A 21179-nucleotide genomic window follows, 5' to 3' on the forward strand; every position below is an offset into this window, starting at 1 on the left:
CTAATGTAGTCGATTACCAACCGCTGTTAGTGGCATATCAACAAAAGAAAACAAGTTCAAAAATCGTAGCTGGTATCAAAAAACATACTTACAACAGTGATTTAGTGATAAGAAGACGTGAGCATAGAAGAGCCATGAAAAATGCAACTAGACTCACGCCAATTGAGCATGTGAAGAATGCCCAAAAAGTGTTAAAATCAGAATACAGAGCCTGGATACGAGTGCATCGAGGCAAACTGTATCAGCAACATGCCGAAGACATAACAAAAGCGCTAACAACAAACAACGCAAGAGACTTTTGGTCCCTACTAAGATCAACAGAACAGTCAGAGGAGAACGATATAACCAACAACATTTCACAACTCACATGGGAAACACACTTCGCAGAAGGGTTCAAATCAGTCACATTCAAAAATAACCTGAAACATCAACATCAAGAAGTACAGTGGATCAATCTAGAAGACAAAGACGACATTCGGGAAATCATCAAGAAACTTAAAAATTCACGAGCGCCCGGACCTGATGGAATCACCAACTTTGAACTTAAAGCACATGCTGAAGAATGGGTCATTTTCATCAGTGAAGTCTTTCGACGCTGCGCAGAATCAAGCTCGGTACCAAAATCATGGACTTCAGCAACAATAATTCCTATATAGAAAAAAGGAGACATAAAGGATCCCGCAAACTTTCGGCCGATAGCCTTACTAGACTGCATAAGTCTTCGGGTCACTACTATTAAAACAATTTCAAGCCTGGGCAGCCACAGCAAAGTGTAGCGACCACCTACAATCCGGCTTAAAAAAAAATGCGGGAACAGCAGGTAACATTCTAATCTTCAGCATACTGAAAAGTAGAGCCCTGCAGTCTGGTCAGCCACTATTCGTGGTATTCATCGACTTTACACAAGCGTTCGATCGCATCGAAAGACATTGTCTCTGGACAAAGCTAAGAGAATGGCAATGCCCGGATGACATACTGGCCCCAATACAAGCCTTGCATCACAACACCTCGATGAGAGTGCGTCTGAGTTGCGAGAGCTATCTGACGAAATTCCAACTTCCCGTGGAGTGAAACAAGGTTGCCCTTTAGCGTCAGCCTTATTCTTAGCCTACATAGGCGATCTCCAGATCCAAAAAAGTAGCACACGGGCATTTCCGCCGAAAATGGGAAATTCTTCGATAGAACGGCTCCTATACGCAGACGATCTCACATTATTTGACCAGACCCTGGTAGGCCTACAACGCCAGCTTAAAGGCCTACAAGAATATGCAAGGAAGAATGTTTTAGAAATTAACAAAGGGAAAACTAAGACAATGATTCTACAGAACACAAGGAAAAAAACCATCAATTTTAAGTGGTCTCTCGAAGACGCTAAAATTGAAATTGTCCAAGACTTCAAGTACCTAGGAGTGCAGCTTGACAGCACCAAGACAGAAATAACTATGCAAACTGTCATGTTCAACAAGATCAAAAAGCTAGCAGCTCAAGCAAAGGTAATAGACCGCAAATTTGGGAAATTCTCATTAAAACCTACAATTATTTTTTACAAAATGAAGGTTGTGCCTGCAACAACATATGGAGCAGAAGCCATGCCGACCATTCCACAAAACATCTGGCTCAAGGTTGAAGCCACATTTTGGAGATCGGTGCTCAAGTTACCGACCTCGACTTCTGGGGTAGCGATAAGACACGAGCTGAGCCTTCAGTCCATGCAATGCACAGTTTCCTGCAACACACTTATGCTCAACAGAAAATGCAGAATGATCGACGGCAACGGGGTCTACAGCCTGATCAAGCGCGAGATAGATTCAGGCAAATCTGAAATGCTATCAACTTGGCAGAAAGAGAACATCTGTCTCCTGGACTCTATTGCATCAGATGAAGACAAACTGATCCACAATCCATGTAGAATATTACGAAAACTGAAGGAAGCAGATTGGGCTAAGACAACGGAACAAGCCTCAGCTCAAAGGCTTGGCGCACACCTTCCTGGCAACACAAGAAAATTAAACGAACTACAAAACTACATAAAGATCTTCCCAAATAAATGGGCTTGGAATCTGATTCTAAGAGCACGTCTGAATCTTTTTCGCACAAATGAGATCCTACACATAAGAGGCCTTTCCCTAACTGCAAACTGCCGTTTTTGCCACGACACGGAGCCACCGCCACAAGAAACAATTCGGCACTTGTTAACGACCTGTCACGCGATGCGTGCTTTGAGACAGAAGTTTTTCGTGCATGTAGCAACAAAGAAGCAATTGATGGAAGAACCGACATGGTGGTGTCGACTCATTGGTGGCGACAAAACCAGCTGGCAAATATTAACAGCCAAAATGCTTGAATACATCGTGACTGTTCTATTACAAGACAAGGAATCCTCCACAGAGTTCGAGCCTAACACAGTCAACAAACCGCAGTTGACTTGAACTGATGTCCGAGAGACAACTAAGAGACAAAATGTAACAGGAAAATATTGTAAAAATCTAAGCTTGATTAAAACAATAAAAAAAAAAATATTAAATATCCATACGAATATTGAAGGTAAGGTTCAGAGAATCAGCAACATACATAAGCATATAATCATAGTTAATACAAAGCGAAAGCATAAAGTTCTGAAAAGTGAGTGGACTGCTTCTCCTCCACTGTCTACAGTCTATGTTGAATTTAGGCGGTTTCACATTCTGTCTTTCAATACTAACCATATGCGCTGCTCCTCAACTCACTGGAATTTGATACTTAAATGCGACACACACTTTTGCTGTCAGGCAAGCATTTCATAATCGCAGTTACCTTGACTACATCAGCTCTATGGCATTGAGGGCCTCCTTACAGGAATGCTGGTAAATGGTAATTAGCGTTGGTGAAGATGCTGCCCATTACAGAATGGGAGAATATTTCTGTCAGAACATTTTTTATTCACCCGATTGCCATCAAGGTAAATGTTTTACTGCCAGCGGAAATTGTATACAGGAAATCAAAACCATAATCTAGTCTAAAAAAACTCTAGAATCTATATGTAGTTTTTGCAGACGGAAAGAACACTTGAGGGGTTACAAAAGGGGAATGATGTTGAAATACCATGGACATTACTGAACAGCAGTAGATTAATCTCTATGAGGAGATATTTACCACCATCTCTTAACATGAGGGATAGGAACTCAATGTTGGGCTTAGCAGTAAAATATTAACTTAAAACTATCATTTAAAAAGTGATAAAATGTTATTTGGTGGCTATTATACCGAAGTAAAGGGTCGCCTAAATTCTTAAATATGGTTATAATTTGCAAGATATGCATGAAACTTGGATTATAAAAATAATAATATTATTGAATCATGGGCAACCATTAGGTGCCCGCAAAGTCAGACTTGAGTGGTAAGTGCCTACATTCAGTAACGTAGTGGCTCCTTCAGTGTAATTGAATGCAGACAATCGTGTGGACACAGGGCACTAGATACGGGATGGTGAACACAAACTAGTGTATTGAGGAGTGGGGTTCAGCCCCTTCACTGCATATATGCAAACACTGATTACAGGTTGAAGCCATTATGCCGAGAAACCTGAGGCTGTTCTCACATCTACTCCCCTTGGATCCTCTATGCAGGTGGCCACAGAAAGGCCATCGCTTTTAGATAATTCCCTGGGGTGGACAAGTGAGGGATGACCACCTAGATGGAGGGTCCTTGGGGATTGGAAGTGGGTTGCCCTTAGGTAAGACGCAGTATTCCACATCCTCCTTTCAGAAGGGAACACCTATCCCAGAAGTGGTTATGGGATATTGTTCACCATGTTCCATTGTCTTTGAGAAGGGCATATTATCATCTCAGATGTGTTAGAAAGAGGAGGAGAAAGATTGGGGATGAGGTACCTTGGGACCCCCTTGTCCTCGTGACAACCAGCCTAACCCTCCCCTGACCTTTACGGGTCCTTATAAGTTAATTCCCTTTTATTCCCCTCCTGGGGTACCTAACAGTACTGAGATGAGGTAGAAGCAACTGAGAGTAATAGACACTGCTTATCTTATTCTCATCAGTTTGGTACTGGGACGAAGAAGGCGCATGAAGGTCAGACACGTCCTTGTAATCAGAGGCAGGTAGCATTAAATAATGGAATACACCTGCAGCCCATTAAAGGACCACAGGTGTATAAGAGGTGGAATGCAGAAGCACAAGAGAGCAGCACGGGAAGAAGAAGACACAACAGAAGGACCTGTGCGGTAGCACGAGTAGCAGAGACGCTTAGATGCCAACCAAGACCCTGGTATTCCTGCTGGTGGGACTGTGCAGGACAGAGAACCCTCAGAAGGGAAGGCGGGCAGCAGGCGCTGCCGTGGTGTGGAGGGAGAGTTGCGCAGGGTTTCCGGCGTGTGCTGAATGAAGCACCCAGCAAACAGGTTTATCCGCTTGGGGAGAAGTCGCCAAGATGAGCTGCCGGGTCCTGGTAAGAGTCGGGGACACTGGAACCAAGCGGGTGCTCCAAGAGACCGTGAACCTAGTAGCGGTCCATGAAAGTAAGGAAAAGCAGCATTTATTGAATACCAAATTAAATGAAACTATCAAAGTTGCATTTATTGAATACCGAATTGAATGAAAGAAGCAAAGTAGCATTTATTTATACCGAATTGAATGAAACAAGCAAAGCAGCATTTATTGAATACCGAATTGAATGAAAGAAGCAACGTTGCATTTATTGAATACCGACTTGAATGAAACAAGCAAAGTTGCATTTATTGAATACCGAACTGAATGAAATAATCAAAACCTGTACATAGTGAATACGGAAGTGAAAGGAAAGGCAAAGACTATTCATTTTGAATACTAAACTGCACAAAACAGCATAACTGCTAACAATGAACATCAAATTGAAGGCAAATAACAAACCTGCCAGATATTGAATAATGAACTCAAAGCAAATAGGAAACTAGTTTGAATGAAGGACTCTGAATGCAAAGTTGGAGTCAAGGTTGTGAAACCACTTGCATATTATAGTTGTAGAGCTAGCTGCATTTGAGAAACCACGTGTCTGGCTGAATATTGAACTGGAATTTCCTGGTTGCGTGACCAGTAATGGGTGGATCGTGTGATCCAACAACTGTGCCTAGACCAGAGAACTACTACCCGTTGAATAATGAACTACTGAAAGTGAATGTAAGGTTCGTGTTTGCGTGACCTGTAATGGGTGGACCGTGTGGTCTAACAACTGCGCCAAGACCAGAGAGCCCTTATATCCTAACAAGGAAGTTTGCTGTTGTGTCAAAAGGAAAACCACCATTGGGGCACACCAGACTTGGGGAAGGGAATTCTGAGTTATAAAGAATTGTTTAAAACCAGTTTCAAGACAAAGCTTCAAGACACTTCTTTTTGTGTCATCTTTTAATATTGAACTTGGGGAAGGGAACCCTGAGACGTGCTGCCCCGATGCCCCGGAACTATATTGAAATTGGGGAAGGGCATCCTGACCTTTACAAAAGTGTGGAACTTTATTACTTCCGAGTCCAAAAGAAGATACATTGAACATTGTAATGAACTTGTTGACATTTGAGGAAAAGAAGCTGAAGAGTAAGCCCAAGCTGGAAATAGCTCAGAATTTTACTTTTGAAACACTGTTTAGTTTATGGTTGACATCCCTACTCATAGTTTTGTCTTAGTTGTGAGGGCCAGCCACACATATAGTCTCTTCGGTTGAACCTACGGACACAGACTATCCTTAGCTTCTTTCGGTAGGTAATTTCTACCTTAGCACATGGCAAGTTAAGCCTTACTCCATCCTGACATTTTCTTTAATAAAAGCCTTTTGTTAAACATTGAACCTGTTGTCTGTCTCCTTCCGTGATGCCAATCTAACACCCTGCTCTAAAGGTTGATTATAAATACCTTCAGTGGAACTCGCTGTAAATGATGTTCGTTGAATATAAATAAGGTACTCACTGTGCCTCATGACAGCCATAATGGACACAAAGCCACTTGAACATTTGTTCTTGTGCTGGTGGAATGCAATATTTCCAACAGTGGCAACTCTTCACAAATGACCAACATCCCTACTGTGATTTTGCACCCTGTGGAACTTCCCACAAGTACTGCTAGATAACTAAGTCCAATGTTATCTTTGGGGTTGGCATCAATGTACAAGACATAGGAACCTTAGACAAAGTTAAGGTTGAATTGCTCGAAAAGCAGAACATTCCCCCGTGTAGACCATGACACATGACTGAGGTGCATTTCTTTCATTGCATGTATACATCACTATGCCCAACAGAGACACAAGGTTCCTAAGGGTGATGCACTGTAACACACAGGGTTGTATTCACGGTGAGTGGAAGGAGGCACATGGCTGAACACAGAGACCCTGCCATTGCTGCTGTCCGATGATATCCAGGACCCATTCTGAAAACACCCGTAAGCACAGAGGATCAGTCTATGACTGCAGAGGGACTCCTGCCACAATCCACTTGTTAATGGTGCCTATGCCCTATAAATTCCCAGCAGTGCAAATAAAATGTTAACCAGCCCACAAATAAACTTGCATGTACCACGCATTGCCCGGTTTAGAAGCATTGCCCATTGATGGAAACTGGCATCACCAAAACTGTAAAACATTTACAAGACTGCCTGTCTTTTAAAGCTTTATGACGTGGAAAGCTGTTGTTGTCACCCCTCAACCAGCATTTAATATGTGGCTTTACAAGCTGGCTTCCAAGTGATTCCACCTGTCCATTAGTCCAGCCAGTAAATCTACTTACTTGCTTGAGTGCCCACCCCGTTACCTGCAGGACACGGCTTTGAATGCACAGCTGGCTCAGCCTTCAATTGGACTGAGGTTAATAACATGAACAACGTGACAAGTAGTAATCACACCCATAACACTCATCATTGTTGTGCCTAGAGACAATTTTGTTAAGGTGTGTGCTCTAAAAATAACCCTTATTTGTATGCATCTACCAGCAATGCCTATCCATCCACCAAATCAGAATTTACTCTAAAGAAATGTATTTGTAAATGGCAATCTTTCTCTTATTCTCTCCTCCGTCTTCTAAGGAGAGGAAAAGCATAGTCCATCTTCTCAGGGGAGGAAGAGCGCAGTGAGTGCAGCAACCCTGAGTTGTTTTAAGGTGCAACAGAGTTCTGAAGTAAAAACCCTGCAAACAGTGTTGGCTGAAAGCCAAGTATGAGATCCAGACCATTATCACCCTAGGTGGCGCCACAGCCAATCAAGGTTCATCGGAACGTGGGCTGAACCTCACGGTATGAGCCAGCGTTTCGAGCAACCTCAGAGTTGTCAGCACCCATGCCGCCATGTCCCCTCCTTTCCCACGCTGTACTGCTTTTATAACCACCCCTCCCATTCCCTCGACTCTCTCTAATTTACGTGAAGACTTTGAGGTACCGCGGTTCTGTGGCACCACTACACTCATGTCTGCTGGCCGCCATGGAAATGGAAGAGGGGCTCAGATAGGAGCCTCGCTTCCATTTCCATGGTGGCCATGTTAGGTTAGTATTTCTTTGAAAGGACGGGTAGCGCGCTCGTCGAAATAAATGCCTATTAACACCTTCAGACATAAACCTGGGGTGTTAATAGCCATAATGATGAGTTTCCCTGGGCCGTAGAGGGTGGTAACATCCCAGAGCCCTTGTTAAAGGCCCTTGCTTTGCTCGGGCCTATTAACTAATGCCACGAGCTGTTACCACCCGGTACAGCCTGTGGAATTCGTCATTATGGCTTATATAATGAGGGCAGCCCCAACCAATGGGTCATCCACTATACAGAGTCTGCATGAGGAATACAATATGGGAAAAGGCGGCCCAGAAAAAAGTTTTACCCTCATCAACAATTTCAGTGCCGGTGCAGAGTCCTTTCACTAAAATCAAAGTAACTTCTCCAAGTGTTTTTAGAGGAAGAATAGGATAGTTTGAAGGTTAGGATCAATATTGTAACAGAATTCTCAGAGGAGCTTTTTGATGGTTAAATGTAGCAGATACAGAGTGGAGTAGAATTGGGCATTGACATATCACAGTGGTTCTGGAGGCATATTTTAGAAGATATAACTATGGTTTATGCTGAAGTAGCTTTATTAAACAAAAATAGTTTTGGCCAACTCTGGGCAATGGAGAAAAAGCGCCAGCTGACATCACAGCGAACAGGAAACTTTTGGAAATGTGTGGAAGCAAAGTGTCAATACAGTCAAATGGTGTGCTCTTTTCGGCAAAAGTAGGGGAAGGTTTGGGAGATCTTGACAATAGCTCACGCTGTGAAGAACGTTAAAGTATTTTTAATCCTTGACGGCTTGGTTCAATAGTACTGCTTCAACCCTGAGATTAAACAACGTGCAGCTCTGTGGGCCAAAAAAGCTCTTGAGGTGAGCAAAACATATTCTCCATCAGTGAAAGTCTAAGAAGATACAAACTTAGAGTTATTTTATTGATGTGATCATAGTGTTATAGTCAATGACATTTTGCATAGGGAGGAAAAGGTGGCTGAATCTGAGTACTCTATCTTTTACATTTGTTTACAAAAATAAATAAACACATTTATTTAAAACATTCAAATAAAACTGACTGGAAAAGAATAATGTAACTAACAACTTTAATGCTACATGTATGTTAATTTGAGGCATTTATTGAGCCCCAATAAACAATACCATTTGGTTAATTCATAATATGAAGGAACACATCTGACTTACTGTCATTTACATCTTTCCTTGTGTTCTTTATGTAAGCAGAGAATTTTGCAAACACATCGTTTCCCGCTGAGTTTGATTCTGGATGTTTAGTTGCAAGTTTGGGGTACCTGTGGAAAACCGAAATCAAGAAATGCACGAGGCACACATTTATATATTGTTCAGTTAGTAGTAGCAAACAGTTCACAAACACTGCACAAGCCCACTAAAGTAAGAGGGGGGAGGCGGGGAGTTCATCCGGTATCACACACAGAAGCAAGTAGACACTCTTGTATATTAATTGTTACCAATCGTGCTCCGCCGAGACACGCGCTCTAGTGAAGGATAAACCTAATTATCAAAAGTAAACAACCTCTGTGGTTGGCTCTTCAGGGTGGCTTGTCACAATACAGTCGTGAGCAATATGTGTCTAGTGTGCAACTGCTTTTGTGAATGTACATATTCTGCCCATATGCACATAGACCAATTCACAAAGACGTTACTCTGAGCAACTGACTTACTCTTGACGAAAGCCTAGAGAAGACTGTTTGAAGGAGTAAGAATGTTCAAATCACAACGAAGTACTAGGAGAAGCAATTACTCAACGAAGTACTAGGAGTAGCAATAACTCCTAGTACTACTTTGTGAACTAAATTACTTTCTCCGAGTATGGCGTAGGGGCAAGTCAGGGTAATTTCTTTGAATATCAGCTTCACACAAAGGCAAATCTTGCAAATATTCCACCATGAGTATCCCTAGCATATTATTTGAATGCTTCCCCAGGGACTGCCGCAACCTTGCACCCCTGCCAAAGGCAAGAAATGTCACCACCACCTGCACGTCCCTACCAACCTTAGTGCAGAAAGTGCAAGTTGCAAGAGCCTCCTCTTGCTTAAACACCATTCAGAAGGCGGAAGCAGGAGGTGTGGACCTAGATTACTCAGGCACCAACAGATGACAGCAAGGACCAGGGAGGAAGTGAAATAATATTGTGTTATGAACCCGTTCCACTTGCTACACGGGGGGGGGGGGGGGCTAGGGGGTGGAGGGAGGCGGGAATGGCTTGGTAGCTTGAGTTTACGGCCTGAGCGAAGCGAGTGCAGTTAACAAGAACTCCGGGACGTTACCTCCTGGTGTAGCCCGTGGAACAGGTTAATAACATCATTAGCACCCCAGGTTACCAAAGCGGTAACTCGGGATGCTAAAAAAAGCATTTTAATTTTTTGAACGGGACACCACACGAATCTCGATCAATTAATCAAAATACTTTGAAATGGAAAAGTGAGATGCAGTGAAATCGGTGCAATCAGGTAAGTAGGGTTGGGTTTTTTTCTTTTTTTTTAAAGGGAAACAATGGGTGTCTATAAGATGGCAGAGTGGGGTGGAAGCCATTGGGTTCCATGGAAAGGGATGAGCTTGGGAGTATCAGCCCGCTAACCAAGGAACCTGGTTTGCTGTGTCCTCGTCCAGGTGCTAATCTGTGAAAAATGGAGGGCAGAAGTATGATAACTCACTGTTTTCACTCCAATCAGAGAACATAGAGGGACCCAGAAACAAGATTCTTAAAAAAATGTGTAGGAAAATGCAAAATCAACATATAACCAGTACCACAACAAGGGAAATCACTGAAGCCCTGTCATGCCAATCCACAACATGGCCGTGGCACAAAGAAATATTTTCACAGAATTCATTAAGGGGACGATTCATGGAACAAACGTGCGCCAAAAATCTATGCGCAAGCAGGCGCAAGTGCGAAAAAACAGGCGCACGCGCACACGTGCGATTCATGGAAGTCCCTGCGCGTGTTTTCCTCGGGATGTGCGCCAAACCCGTGCATGGCACACACGTCACTGAAACATCCCGAACGGCGTGCGCGACGCGCACAGTGAAAGCGCACAACCTCGGCGCACACACCAAAAAGGGGGCGGAACACGGGGCGTAACGCGCGGAATGGGGAACAACGCGCGAAAATAAGGGCGTAACTGGTATGTACTGCTCGGAAGCAGACGGAACGCCCACACGCACGCGAACCACACGTATTCATGGAATCGAATAGGGCAAAGCCGCGCACGGCCAAAGACACGCACAGGCCTAAACACGTCTGCCACACAAAGGCATGCGGTAGCGTCCCTGCGCATCACAAAAGCGCCAATATACAGCAATGATGAATGTCCCATACTGCTATTGTGCCTGGGGTTCGTGTGAAGTTTTTCACGCGATCGGGCCTGGGAGAGCGGGCTACGTGTATTACGGGGGTTCGTGTGAAGTTTTTCACGCGACCGGGCCTGGGGGAGCGGGCTACGTGTATCACAGGAGTTTGCGTGAAGTTTTTCACGGGATCGGGCCTGGGGGAGCGGGCTACGTGTATTACAGGGGTTCGCGTGAAGTTTTTCACGCGATCGGGCCTGGGGGAGCGGGCTACGTGTATTACAGGGGTTCGTGTATTACGGGGGTTCGCGTGAAGTTTTTCACGCGACCGGGCCTGGGGGAGCGGGCTACGTGTATCACAGGAGTTCGCGTGAAGTTTTTCACGCGATCGGGCCTGGGGGAGAGGGCTACGTGTATTACAGGGGTTCGCGTGAAGTTTTTCACGCAATCGGGCCTGGGGGATCGGGCTATGTGTATTACAGGGGTTCGCGTGAAGTTTTTCACGCGATCGGGCCTGGGGGTGCGGGCTACCACTCACCGTCTGCCTTGCGTGTAGAAGAACGCGTAGCCAACACCCGCTGTGAAGTAATAGCGTGTGAACCCCAACGGCTGGAAAACACACGCACCGCACCCCACGAAAAGCACGTACAGAGCAATGTAAAGGCACGTGGGATCTACAAGCCCTGCCAGGGAAACGCCCGTGCGCGAAATGTCACAGACGCGCTTACGCACTAAGGGCCTTTGGTCCAATGAAATCGCGTATGCGTGCTGACGCGCTTATGCGCTAAGGGCCTTTGGTCCAATGAAATCGCGTATGCATGCTGACGCGCTTACGCGCTAAGGGCCTTTCCTCGATTTACACGCAGACGTGCAAGATTTTCACGTGCCAAATCACTCCGTATCAAGATGGCCACGATTAAGCACACGGAAGACCACGCTCCTGCCCAAAAGGCCGAATTACTGCCCCCCAGACCCCCGAGCAGCCTCCCACAAGCCATCTGCTGCTGCCTGCCTGCCTGCTGCCACCGTGCCCTGCCATTTGGTGCCTGCACATCAGCCATCTGCAGGGGTCCATTTGCTGTGTCCAACCCTGCTGGAACAGAAGACTCCCGACTGGGATACCATCGCTCCACAGCCCAGCCCCAGGACCCAGTTGCCCACCCACTCCTGCCTCTGGGGTTGCCATGTTGGGCACTGCAACATCTGGCACCACTGGCAACCCCCGGCCAGAGAGGCAGAGGGGCACCAGCTTCACTGCCACCGAAGTTGGTGTCCTGGTGGAGCAAGTCCTGGGGCAGTATGATGCCCTCTTCGGATGTAAGCGCGCCAACAAGGAAGGACGGACTCGGATCTGGAGGGACATCGTGACTGCCATCAACGCGGAGGGGGTGGCAGTCCGCGACTACCAACATGTCAAGAAGCGCTGGGATGACTGCAGGTCCAGGACCCTCTTGAAGGCCCGGCGCCTCGTGGAGGGGGGCCGGGGCCGCATGAGTATCATCCAGATGAGGGTCCTGGAACGTGTAGGCCCAGCGCTCCACGCCCAGATCCTTGAGAGGCAGACCCGTCTGGAGTTGAGCGGTAAGTGGCCAAGCATTGCTGTGTGAGACAGGGCATGTCGCAGTGTGCTGGTTGTCTGATACTTGCCTGTATGTGTGACATAGGCCATGTATGAATGTGTGTGTGCAGGGAAGTCATGCATGTGAGACCAGTAATGTGTGAACCACACGGTTGGTGTATGTGTTCAAATGCAACATGGGTTGCCCTATGCGGAATGGCCACATGAAAGCATGCCAGTCTCTGTTCCTGGACATGGGTGGGGGTGAGGGATGGGTGCTGATGCCATGTACATGTATGCTGTCCATCTCTGTGTGTCTGACCTGCGTGTCTGTGACTTGTGAATGCCAGGGATGCATGACACATGTCTGTCGCAATGTTCAGGTTCACTGATGCAGCCTAGTCATCCTTGTATCCACTGTGTCTGGGGTGTACGAGGCCAGATGGATGAAACTAGGGTGAAGTGTGTGCATTTGATAGGCATGGCCCATGATGCATGTGAGTTCCAAAACAACATTTTATGTTTCAAGAATCCCTTGGACATGTATGCTAATGTCCATAGCATGCGCCATGCCTGTTACCGCATGTGTTTTACCTGCACTGAGCCATGTGTTGTGGAGGGACATGATGGAAGTGATCTTTGACAGTGCCACTCATCTGCTATTTCTTCCTGTCTAGGGGACCATTGTACAGTACCCTGATGCTTGTGTTCTATGTCTCCCTCTACACAGCGCCACGTGAAGAAGAGGGCGGAGACGGCTCTGTGGAGCAAAGCGGTGGGGATGGCCCCACGACTGCAGCGGAAGGGGTGGGTGAGCCCCCACAGGGGCTTGCAACGGCGGAAGACGGGGTGGAGCCATCCAGGTTGGTGGTTTCCACAGAGGAGGAGGAGGCCGCTACTGAGGCGCACATGGGGCCTGGTGGGGGCATCCCTGCTGGTGCAAGTGTTGCAGTCCAGGGGCAGGAGGCAGCACAGGTCGCCGTGGAGGGGCCTGTGCATGTCACTGTCCCTGACACTGTGACTGCACCACCATGCACCAGCAGGGATGCCCCATCCCAGGCCCGTCCGCAGGTAGGGGGGGATGTCCATGTCATCTGACTCCCCTCCACCTGCGGACGAGGGGACCCCTGCCCGTATGGAGAAGGTCCTGATTGGTGTCGTGTTGCGCACAGGTGCAATTCGTGATGAGGTGCGTGCTTCCCGGGAGGAGCATGCACGTCATCACGGAGAGCACCGTGCCAACGTGGCCCAGTTGGGATCAGCCATGGTCGGGGGTTTCCTACATGTGTCGGCCAATCTGGCGACCCTCTCCTCCTCTGTGGAGACTATGAACCAGTCGTTCTCCATGCCGTCTTCCGGCCCAGATGCCACCAGGGCCCCGTGTGGACCTGCCCCGACCAATGCAGCCGGCTCGGTGGGGATCCCATCCATGCCACAGTCGGGAGTCGGAGGTCCAGCAGGGGTGGACACACCAGCAACTGGAACCCAGCAGATGGAGGATGTGACGGCATCATCGGGCAGGGCACGTGCACGACGGCGTCGGTGGATTCTATCAGCCTGGATGCCGTCGTGCTGGCACAGGCAGTTGCGTCGGAGGCAGCGGCAGGCTCGACGGGGGAGGCATCATGGCTCGGGGCCATCAACATCAGGGGTGCAGGCATCGGCCGGAGGGCAGGAGAACCCTGGAATGGGAGTGGCTTCCGTGTGGGAGCGGTTGGGCCAGCAGATAGGTGCGGAGCGGCAGCGGGCAGAGGAGGAACGGCTCACAATGGTCAGGGCGGAGAACTCCATGCGGAGGACGCTGAGGCGGGCTGAGTGCCTCGAGGGTCTTCGCAGGGAGTTGGAGCTGGACACTGCTTAATCCCTTTGAGACCTCGGGGCCAGGGAACATGCCCGCCTCCAAGCCATTGAACAGGAGTTCGATGATGCCCTGGCCCATGACAACATCCAGTGAGCCGTTGGACTAGCCCGCTGCCCATGTAAATAGTTATGTAGTTAGTGTTAGGTTTCCTTTGTTTTTGCATTTTCTTTGGACCTTTTGGACAATGGGCCACATTTTTGTATATAGTTATTTTTTATTAGATAGTGTTGTTAGATAGGTTTCATTTCTTTTGTTGGGATCATGGACCCTGGCTTGTTCACCTGTACATAGTTCACTGTTGGATTTTCTTTTCTTTTTACAATTTACCCATGGAGCAATGGCTTTCAATTATAATTTCCCATTGGATTTTCTTTTGTGGACTGTGACTTTGGACACCATTCCTTTGGATTCTGATTTTTGGTTTTGCATTTTTTCACGGACATGCTTCTTTTTACTTTTTTTACATTCCCATTTCTGTTAGTTTATTTTTGATTCAATTCATGTTTCCTTTAATACATATTTTTTGATCAAACTTCAATGTGTAGTATCATCTCATTGGTTTCATGCATATCATGATATGGGTTTTGAGATTCACTGACACCCATTGGGTGTATGTGAGGGACATGTGTTTGTTTCCAAACTTGCAATTGGTGTTCTATCATGTTATTGCCATTTCTAAGTGGGTGGATGCAATACTCGGGTGGGTGTTTTGCATTTGGAGGCTGACCATAGGGACCAGGGATCTAGATTGTGATGACATGTTGGCTGGGGAACATGAGTTGGACATGAATGGGGGCCTGCTGGCAGGTGCCCCACAGTGCTGTGGGTTGGGGGTGCAGGGGAACATGAGTTGGACATGAGTGGGGGCCTGCTGGCAGGTGCCCCACAGTGCTGGGGGGTGGGGGTGCAGGGGAACATGAGTTGGACATGAGTGGGGGCCTGGTGGAGGGTGCCCCTGACTGGTGGGGGGTGGGGGTGCAGGGAGACAGGAGTGGGGGCCTGGTGGAGGGTGCCCCTGACTGCTGGGGGGTGGGGGTGCAGGGAGACAGGAGTGGGGGCCTGGTGGAGGGTGCCCCTGACTGCTGGGGGGTGGGGGTGCAGGGAGACAGGAGTGGGGGCCTGGTGGAGGGTGCCCCTGACTGCTGGGGGGTGGGGGTGCTGGGAGACATGTGTGGGGGCCTGGTGGAGGGTGCCCCTGTCTGCTGGGGGGGCTGGGAGACATGCATTGTTGATCAGTAGTGCAAGGTGACATGTGGCTTGGCTGGGGGGCATGCCCATGGTGGATGGGCTGCCTGCGGGACATGAGCAGGGGTGCAGGGTAGTCCCCCGTGGTGTGGGCTGGCTGCTGGGGCCGTGGAGGTTGTAGAGCGAACACCTGGGAGGACCCACACGGCCAATTCACGTGTAGTACTCCCCAGAACCCCTGAAATACACGTACCCTGCTGAAATCGCGTGTGGAACTTCCCGCGCACCCCTGAAATACACGTACCCTGCTGAAATTGCGTGTGGAACTTCCCGCGCACCCCTGAAATACACGTACCCTGCTCGCACGGGGCCAATCGCGTGTGGAACTTCCCGCGCACCCCTGAAATACACGTACCCTGCTCGCACGGGGCCAATCGCGTGTGGAACTTCCCGCGCACCCCTGAAATACACGTACCCTGCTCGCACGGGGCCAATCGCGTGTGGAACTTCCTGCGCACCCCTGAAATACACGTACCCTGATGGAATCGCGTGTGGAACTTCCCGTGCACCCCTGAAATACACGTACCCTGCTGAAATCACGTGTGGAACTTCCCGCACACACCCTGAAATACACGTACCCTGATGGAATCGCGTGTGGAACTTCCCGCGCACCCCTGAAATACACGTACCCTGCTCGCACGGGGCCAATCGCTTGTGGAACTTCCCGCGCACCCCTGAAATACACGTACCCTGATGGAATCGTGTGTGGAACTTCCCACGCACCCCTGCAATACACGTACCCTGCTCGCACGGGGCCAATCGCGTGTGGAACTTCCCGCGCACCCCTGAAATACATGTACCCTGCTCGCACGGGGCCAATCGCGCGTGGAACTTCCCGCGCACCCCTGAAATACACATACCCTGATGGAATCGCGTGTGGAACTTCCCGCGCACCCCTGAAATACACGTACCCTGCTCGCACGGGGCCAATCGCGTGTGGAACTTCCCGCGCACCCCTGAAATACACGTACCCTGATGGAATCGCGTGTGGAACTTCCCGCGCACCCCTGGAATACACGTACCCTGCTCGCACGGGGCCAATCGCGTTTGGAACTTCCCGCGCACCCCTGAAATACACATACCCTGATGGAATCGCGTGTGTAACTTCCCGCGCACCCCTGAAATGCACGTACCCAGCTGAAATGACGTGAGGTACTTCCCGCGCACCCCAGTGATACACGTAGCCCGCTTGCCGTGCTGGTACAGGGTTAGCGCAGCCCTTTGCGCTGGATTGGGGCTTTTGATGGCTTTTCCCTGCGTGAGAGGCGTTCTTGGGGGCGTAACTGGCGCTGCTGCAGGGTCGCTGCGCCACTGTGCACCACGGCTGGTTTTGGTAGCTGGAATCCATGAATACGCTGTGCGCGGAAATGGATTTTAGCGCACACGGCTGGCGCAGGGATCCGCACGCGCACACTGTGCGCCAGCCGCGTGCGCCACTTGTGCGCTGAATTCTATGAATTACCCCCTAAATATTTCTTACATCTAAGATCATTAAGCCATTGAAGAAAATGAACATTTTACCTTGATAAAAATTGCTTGGCATATGAGAAATGTGTTCTGGCTCTGGAAATCATGCCTAATCCACCAATAACATTGTTTTCTTTTCCTTACTACAAATCTAAGGACTATTAAAGTGCACATAGTACTCAACTCTTTAAGATTTGGTATCAACAGGCTATTACTCTACCTTGGCGGTGCTAATTTTTCTTCTAAGAACTCTTCAATCTTATTGACGTACCTTGGCGGTGCTAATTTTTCTTCTAAGAACTCTTCAATCTTATTGACGTCGGTCTTAACTTCTCCATCAAATGTCATGAAGGGAGGGTTTGTCCCGGGGGCTAAATTCTGTAGGTCCGCAGGTTTTCTAGATGGAAGCAGATTGGGTTACGTTATATGTGAAATGGGCATGTTTGCATTTTTATTACCAGTGGAATTCCCTCCGGCTAGCATCAAAGTGAGAACAAAAAGCAACCACTCAGTAAGATCAAGGTACGACAAGGGTCAGGGAGACTAGAGAGGATAAAACACAGCCAACAGTCAGCTATTCACAATGAGAAACAACCTGCAAAATGTGGAAAATCAAACTCGGAACACTAACAAGTATATCATCTAGCTTTGACCGTATTATAACTGGTTTTCTTGGTGTACGTGGGCTGAATGCCTTACTGACATGTAGGGACAAAGAGATTCGAAGCGGGAGGAAAAGCAGAGAAGACGACAGGTGAGGAAAGGTGGGGAGTGTTAGGAGGATGAAGACGAGATGAAGGTAAAGAGGAGATTAAAACATGACCAGGGGAAGTGGGGGAGGGGGCAAGCTTTAGAGGGCAATGGGAAAAAGGAAATCTAAACCGATTGAAGGTCCTCAATTCATTTGACCAAACTGAACAAAAACCCCTTCTGCCCAGAGCCTATCCCACTCCCGAATCTATGTATAACCTACCTCTGACTCAGAAATCTTAAATTCCCTACAACTGATGGTGAGCAGAGAGCTCCATAGTTGATCTTTGTCATCCCTATCATGATCAAAGAAGACGTGGCTGCATTGCGTCTCCCAGTCCATGCGTATCACTTTCACAGTATCAAACAAGACCCTAAAGCCACAAGCAAACTTCAGACACATTACTGACACCTCTAATAAGAAAGTAAAGTTGGGAGCAGTTACCAATCTAGTAAAAATTCTAAAGACCAAAACAACATCCTGTACACTAAACCATTGTCTGTCCTGGACAGCACAAGAAATCTATCATTCGAGCAGTGTTGAATGGCCTTCACACAAAATCTGACAATAGTGACTACGCTTTGCTGGTCGGGCCCAGACTCTGTAACAGGTCTCCCTCTTGACCATTGCATCCTCCTTTAAAGGCGGTTTAAAGCAAATAGAACATGCAATAAGTCACGTCAATGTTCCCCTTCCTAAAATGGAGGCAGTTCAGAGTAGCCATCACTTACTGAGCTGCCAAGACCACCCCAGTTTTCGGCAAGCATTATCAATTTCCCTAGCACTCTACAAGCAGACTCTGATCTTCTGAGAGTTTTGAGAGAAACTTTACAAAGTTAAGTAGACGACAACCATGTATGCCTTGGTCTTTGTAGAGACAAAAAAACAACCACTCAGTCCAATCGGCTGCATAAGGCATGACTGAAAACCAGATGATTCCCCCACAATAAACCTCAATGTCCACAAGACTAAGTCCCTCATTGTATGATGAAGTATTACCAAAATATAACCTTACAACGTACAGGCACCTGAACTACAGGAATTAACATTTGCTACCTGAAAGGGTGTCGAAGGAGGAAGCTGACACAAATGTGGCATGGTTTTGGTTATAAACCTGTATTTCTTAAATAGAAATCCTTGCTGTCCCTGGGCTCCCCAGCCTCAGACTAAAACTAAAGAAATTGTCAGAATGTCTGTTAAATGAAAGTTCCACCGCCCTGTGTCAAATCTACTCTAAACCCTCACACTATGACTAAAGGATAAACTAACAGAAATGTCCTTCTTTGGGAAAATGTCTCCCTTCTCCTTCTCCAGCTTCTTTAACAGTGTCGAAATAATGTTCTCTTGAAACAGAAAATACAAGGGGGAAGGACTCCATTCCCTTGATTTACAGGCTTCACCCAGTCTTCATGCCATTTCCAGGGGATTGACTCCCTTCTGCTGGTGTATAGATATGTAGTTCCAAATAGAACCAGGGGAATGACTCCCTTCCCCTGGCGTCTTCAACACAAGTTCTGGCCCTATACCAGGAGAATGGCTCCCTTCTCCTGGTGTTGCTTGGTTCAGTTTGCAATACGGCTAGGGGGAATGACTGCCTTCCCCAGGCATTGTTATCACAGCTCTTTGTTTGATGCCAGGAGAATGACTCCCTTCTCATGATATTACTTGACACAGTTCATTCTTACTATTGGGTTTCCAGACCCTTCTCTGGTGGCCAATGGTTTCCTTGCTAGCACTGCGCAGAGGTAGATTTCCTCTGATGCTCTCTTTCTCACTGTTGGGGTCCCAGACCCTTCTCTGGTGGCCAATGGTTTCCTTTCTCCCACTGCGCCGAGGAAGATTTCCTCTGATGCTCTCTTTCTCAATGTTGGTGTCCCAAACCCATCTCTGGTTATGCCCATTAACGTCATTGCTAATACTGGACCGCGGAAAAGCCAGCCTAGCCTCTGTGTCAACCCCTGGATCCCCTCCGGTTCTCGAGCACCTCCCCTTACATATTACGGGGCTTCCTGGTACCGGGGCACATTTCTCGGGCTCCATGTCGCCTCTGCACTCATGGCTTTGCAGCATCTTCCTCGCTTCAGGATTCAATCCATCTCCACTTGGCGTGCGGAGAACTTCCTTATCGTCCTCTTGCCGCTCTCTGCTTTTCTACAGCTGTCGGTCGGCGTTTGAATCTCCCGCGCTGGAGACTTCGGACACCGGCTGCTTTCGCCAACAGGACTGGATACCTCTTCACCTACCACCACTGTGCTACTCATTTTAGCTGAGCCTGGCTCTGCGGTCGCACTTCTCACATCAAACAGTCCTTTGTTCCTTTTTATACTTTATATCAGGCTCGGACTGGCCTATGAGGAAATAAGGCAATGACCGAACCAAAAACACAAAATGCTAGTGTGGGTCAGTTTTTTGGGTCAAAGTGGGCCACTTTTTTTGGCCAGTTTGATGAGTGACTTCACCATGCGGCTAGTAGTTTTGACCAGTGTTTCCAAAAATCTCCCCCGTGGGTACTACTCTAACAGTCTGTAACAAAAGGAATAAATTGCCATTTTCAACTGTGGGCCACTTTTCATTGGTGCCCGCAACATGTTTATGACCCAGTCCAACCGTGCTTTGTATCCAGTTCCTCCCAATGCGGTTTGCACAAGTCCTTCTTCTTTGTTACTGACTTAATCCTCCTGCCTCCTTGGGGTCTCCTCATAAAAGTGTTATCACAGTCAATGATCGTTATGTCTCCTTTGTTCTTCCTCGTCCAAGTACTTTTGGCTTTACGCCCCATGTTACAAAAATACACAGGCTTGCTTTCAATGTAGTGGCTCTGGACATTAAGGCGGGCTATGGAATGTCGGGGAGTAGTAACATTCATTGGCCTGTAACCCATGTGATCGTGCTTGTCCCCAGAAGGGGAGTCCCACCCAATGAGGTCCTCCCGCTTTACACCACCCAAGATAGAATATTGAGTAGCAGCCACACCTCCCTAGCCTCATGGAAAAGGGCTCCCTCTGGGGAGAAGTGACAACATCTTGTGAATCGTCACATACCACTCTTAAGTACAAATCCTCGAATTTGTAATAGAGAAGCACTTCTCAAACAATTCAATAGGGAGGCCTCCCCAGGTTTCAGCATCCTTACATTTACCAGCAGAATCCAAGTCCTCCTAAGGCAAACCCCTTGAAAAACCATAACTTAACTCTAACTCGGCAAACTCGCATATGAGCCTAGAAACAAAGCAAAATGTACTGACTTGCTTTATGTTCTAGCTCACTAAAAGACTAAGAGACACTGCCTGATCCATCACTCCACATGCTCATAGTAAAATAACACTAGTAAGTCAGCTCTGTAAGAAAGTGCACAGAAGGCTTTTCAGAACTGCACTTAAACACATAAAAAAGAGAACTCTGAGAGAATTCCCCTCCACTCACTCACCCCAAACAAAGGTAACCATCCTACATAAAAAGCAGATCCCTTGCCGTAAGAAGACTGACACTGTAAAAC

At 47.7% G+C, this 21179-nt stretch overlaps 1 protein-coding gene across 5 annotated transcripts in view; it reads right to left on the reverse strand.

Moving 5' to 3' along the window:
* Positions 1-21179, reverse strand: part of CLIC6 (chloride intracellular channel 6) — a 235892-nt gene that overhangs the window by 11860 nt on the left and 202853 nt on the right. For all 5 annotated transcript variants that reach the window (XM_069636142.1, XM_069636146.1, XM_069636144.1 and 2 more), the window contains exons 3-4: positions 17205-17330; positions 8679-8785 (exon numbers count right to left, since the gene is read on the reverse strand). In XM_069636142.1, coding sequence (XP_069492243.1) covers positions 8679-8785; positions 17205-17330 — 233 coding nt within the window. The remainder of the gene's footprint in view (positions 1-8678; positions 8786-17204; positions 17331-21179) is intronic.

This window comes from Ambystoma mexicanum, chromosome 7p (genome assembly GCF_040938575.1).
Source record: "Ambystoma mexicanum isolate Mex_15411 chromosome 7p, UKY_AmexF1_1, whole genome shotgun sequence".
Taxonomy (NCBI): domain Eukaryota; kingdom Metazoa; phylum Chordata; class Amphibia; order Caudata; family Ambystomatidae; genus Ambystoma; species Ambystoma mexicanum.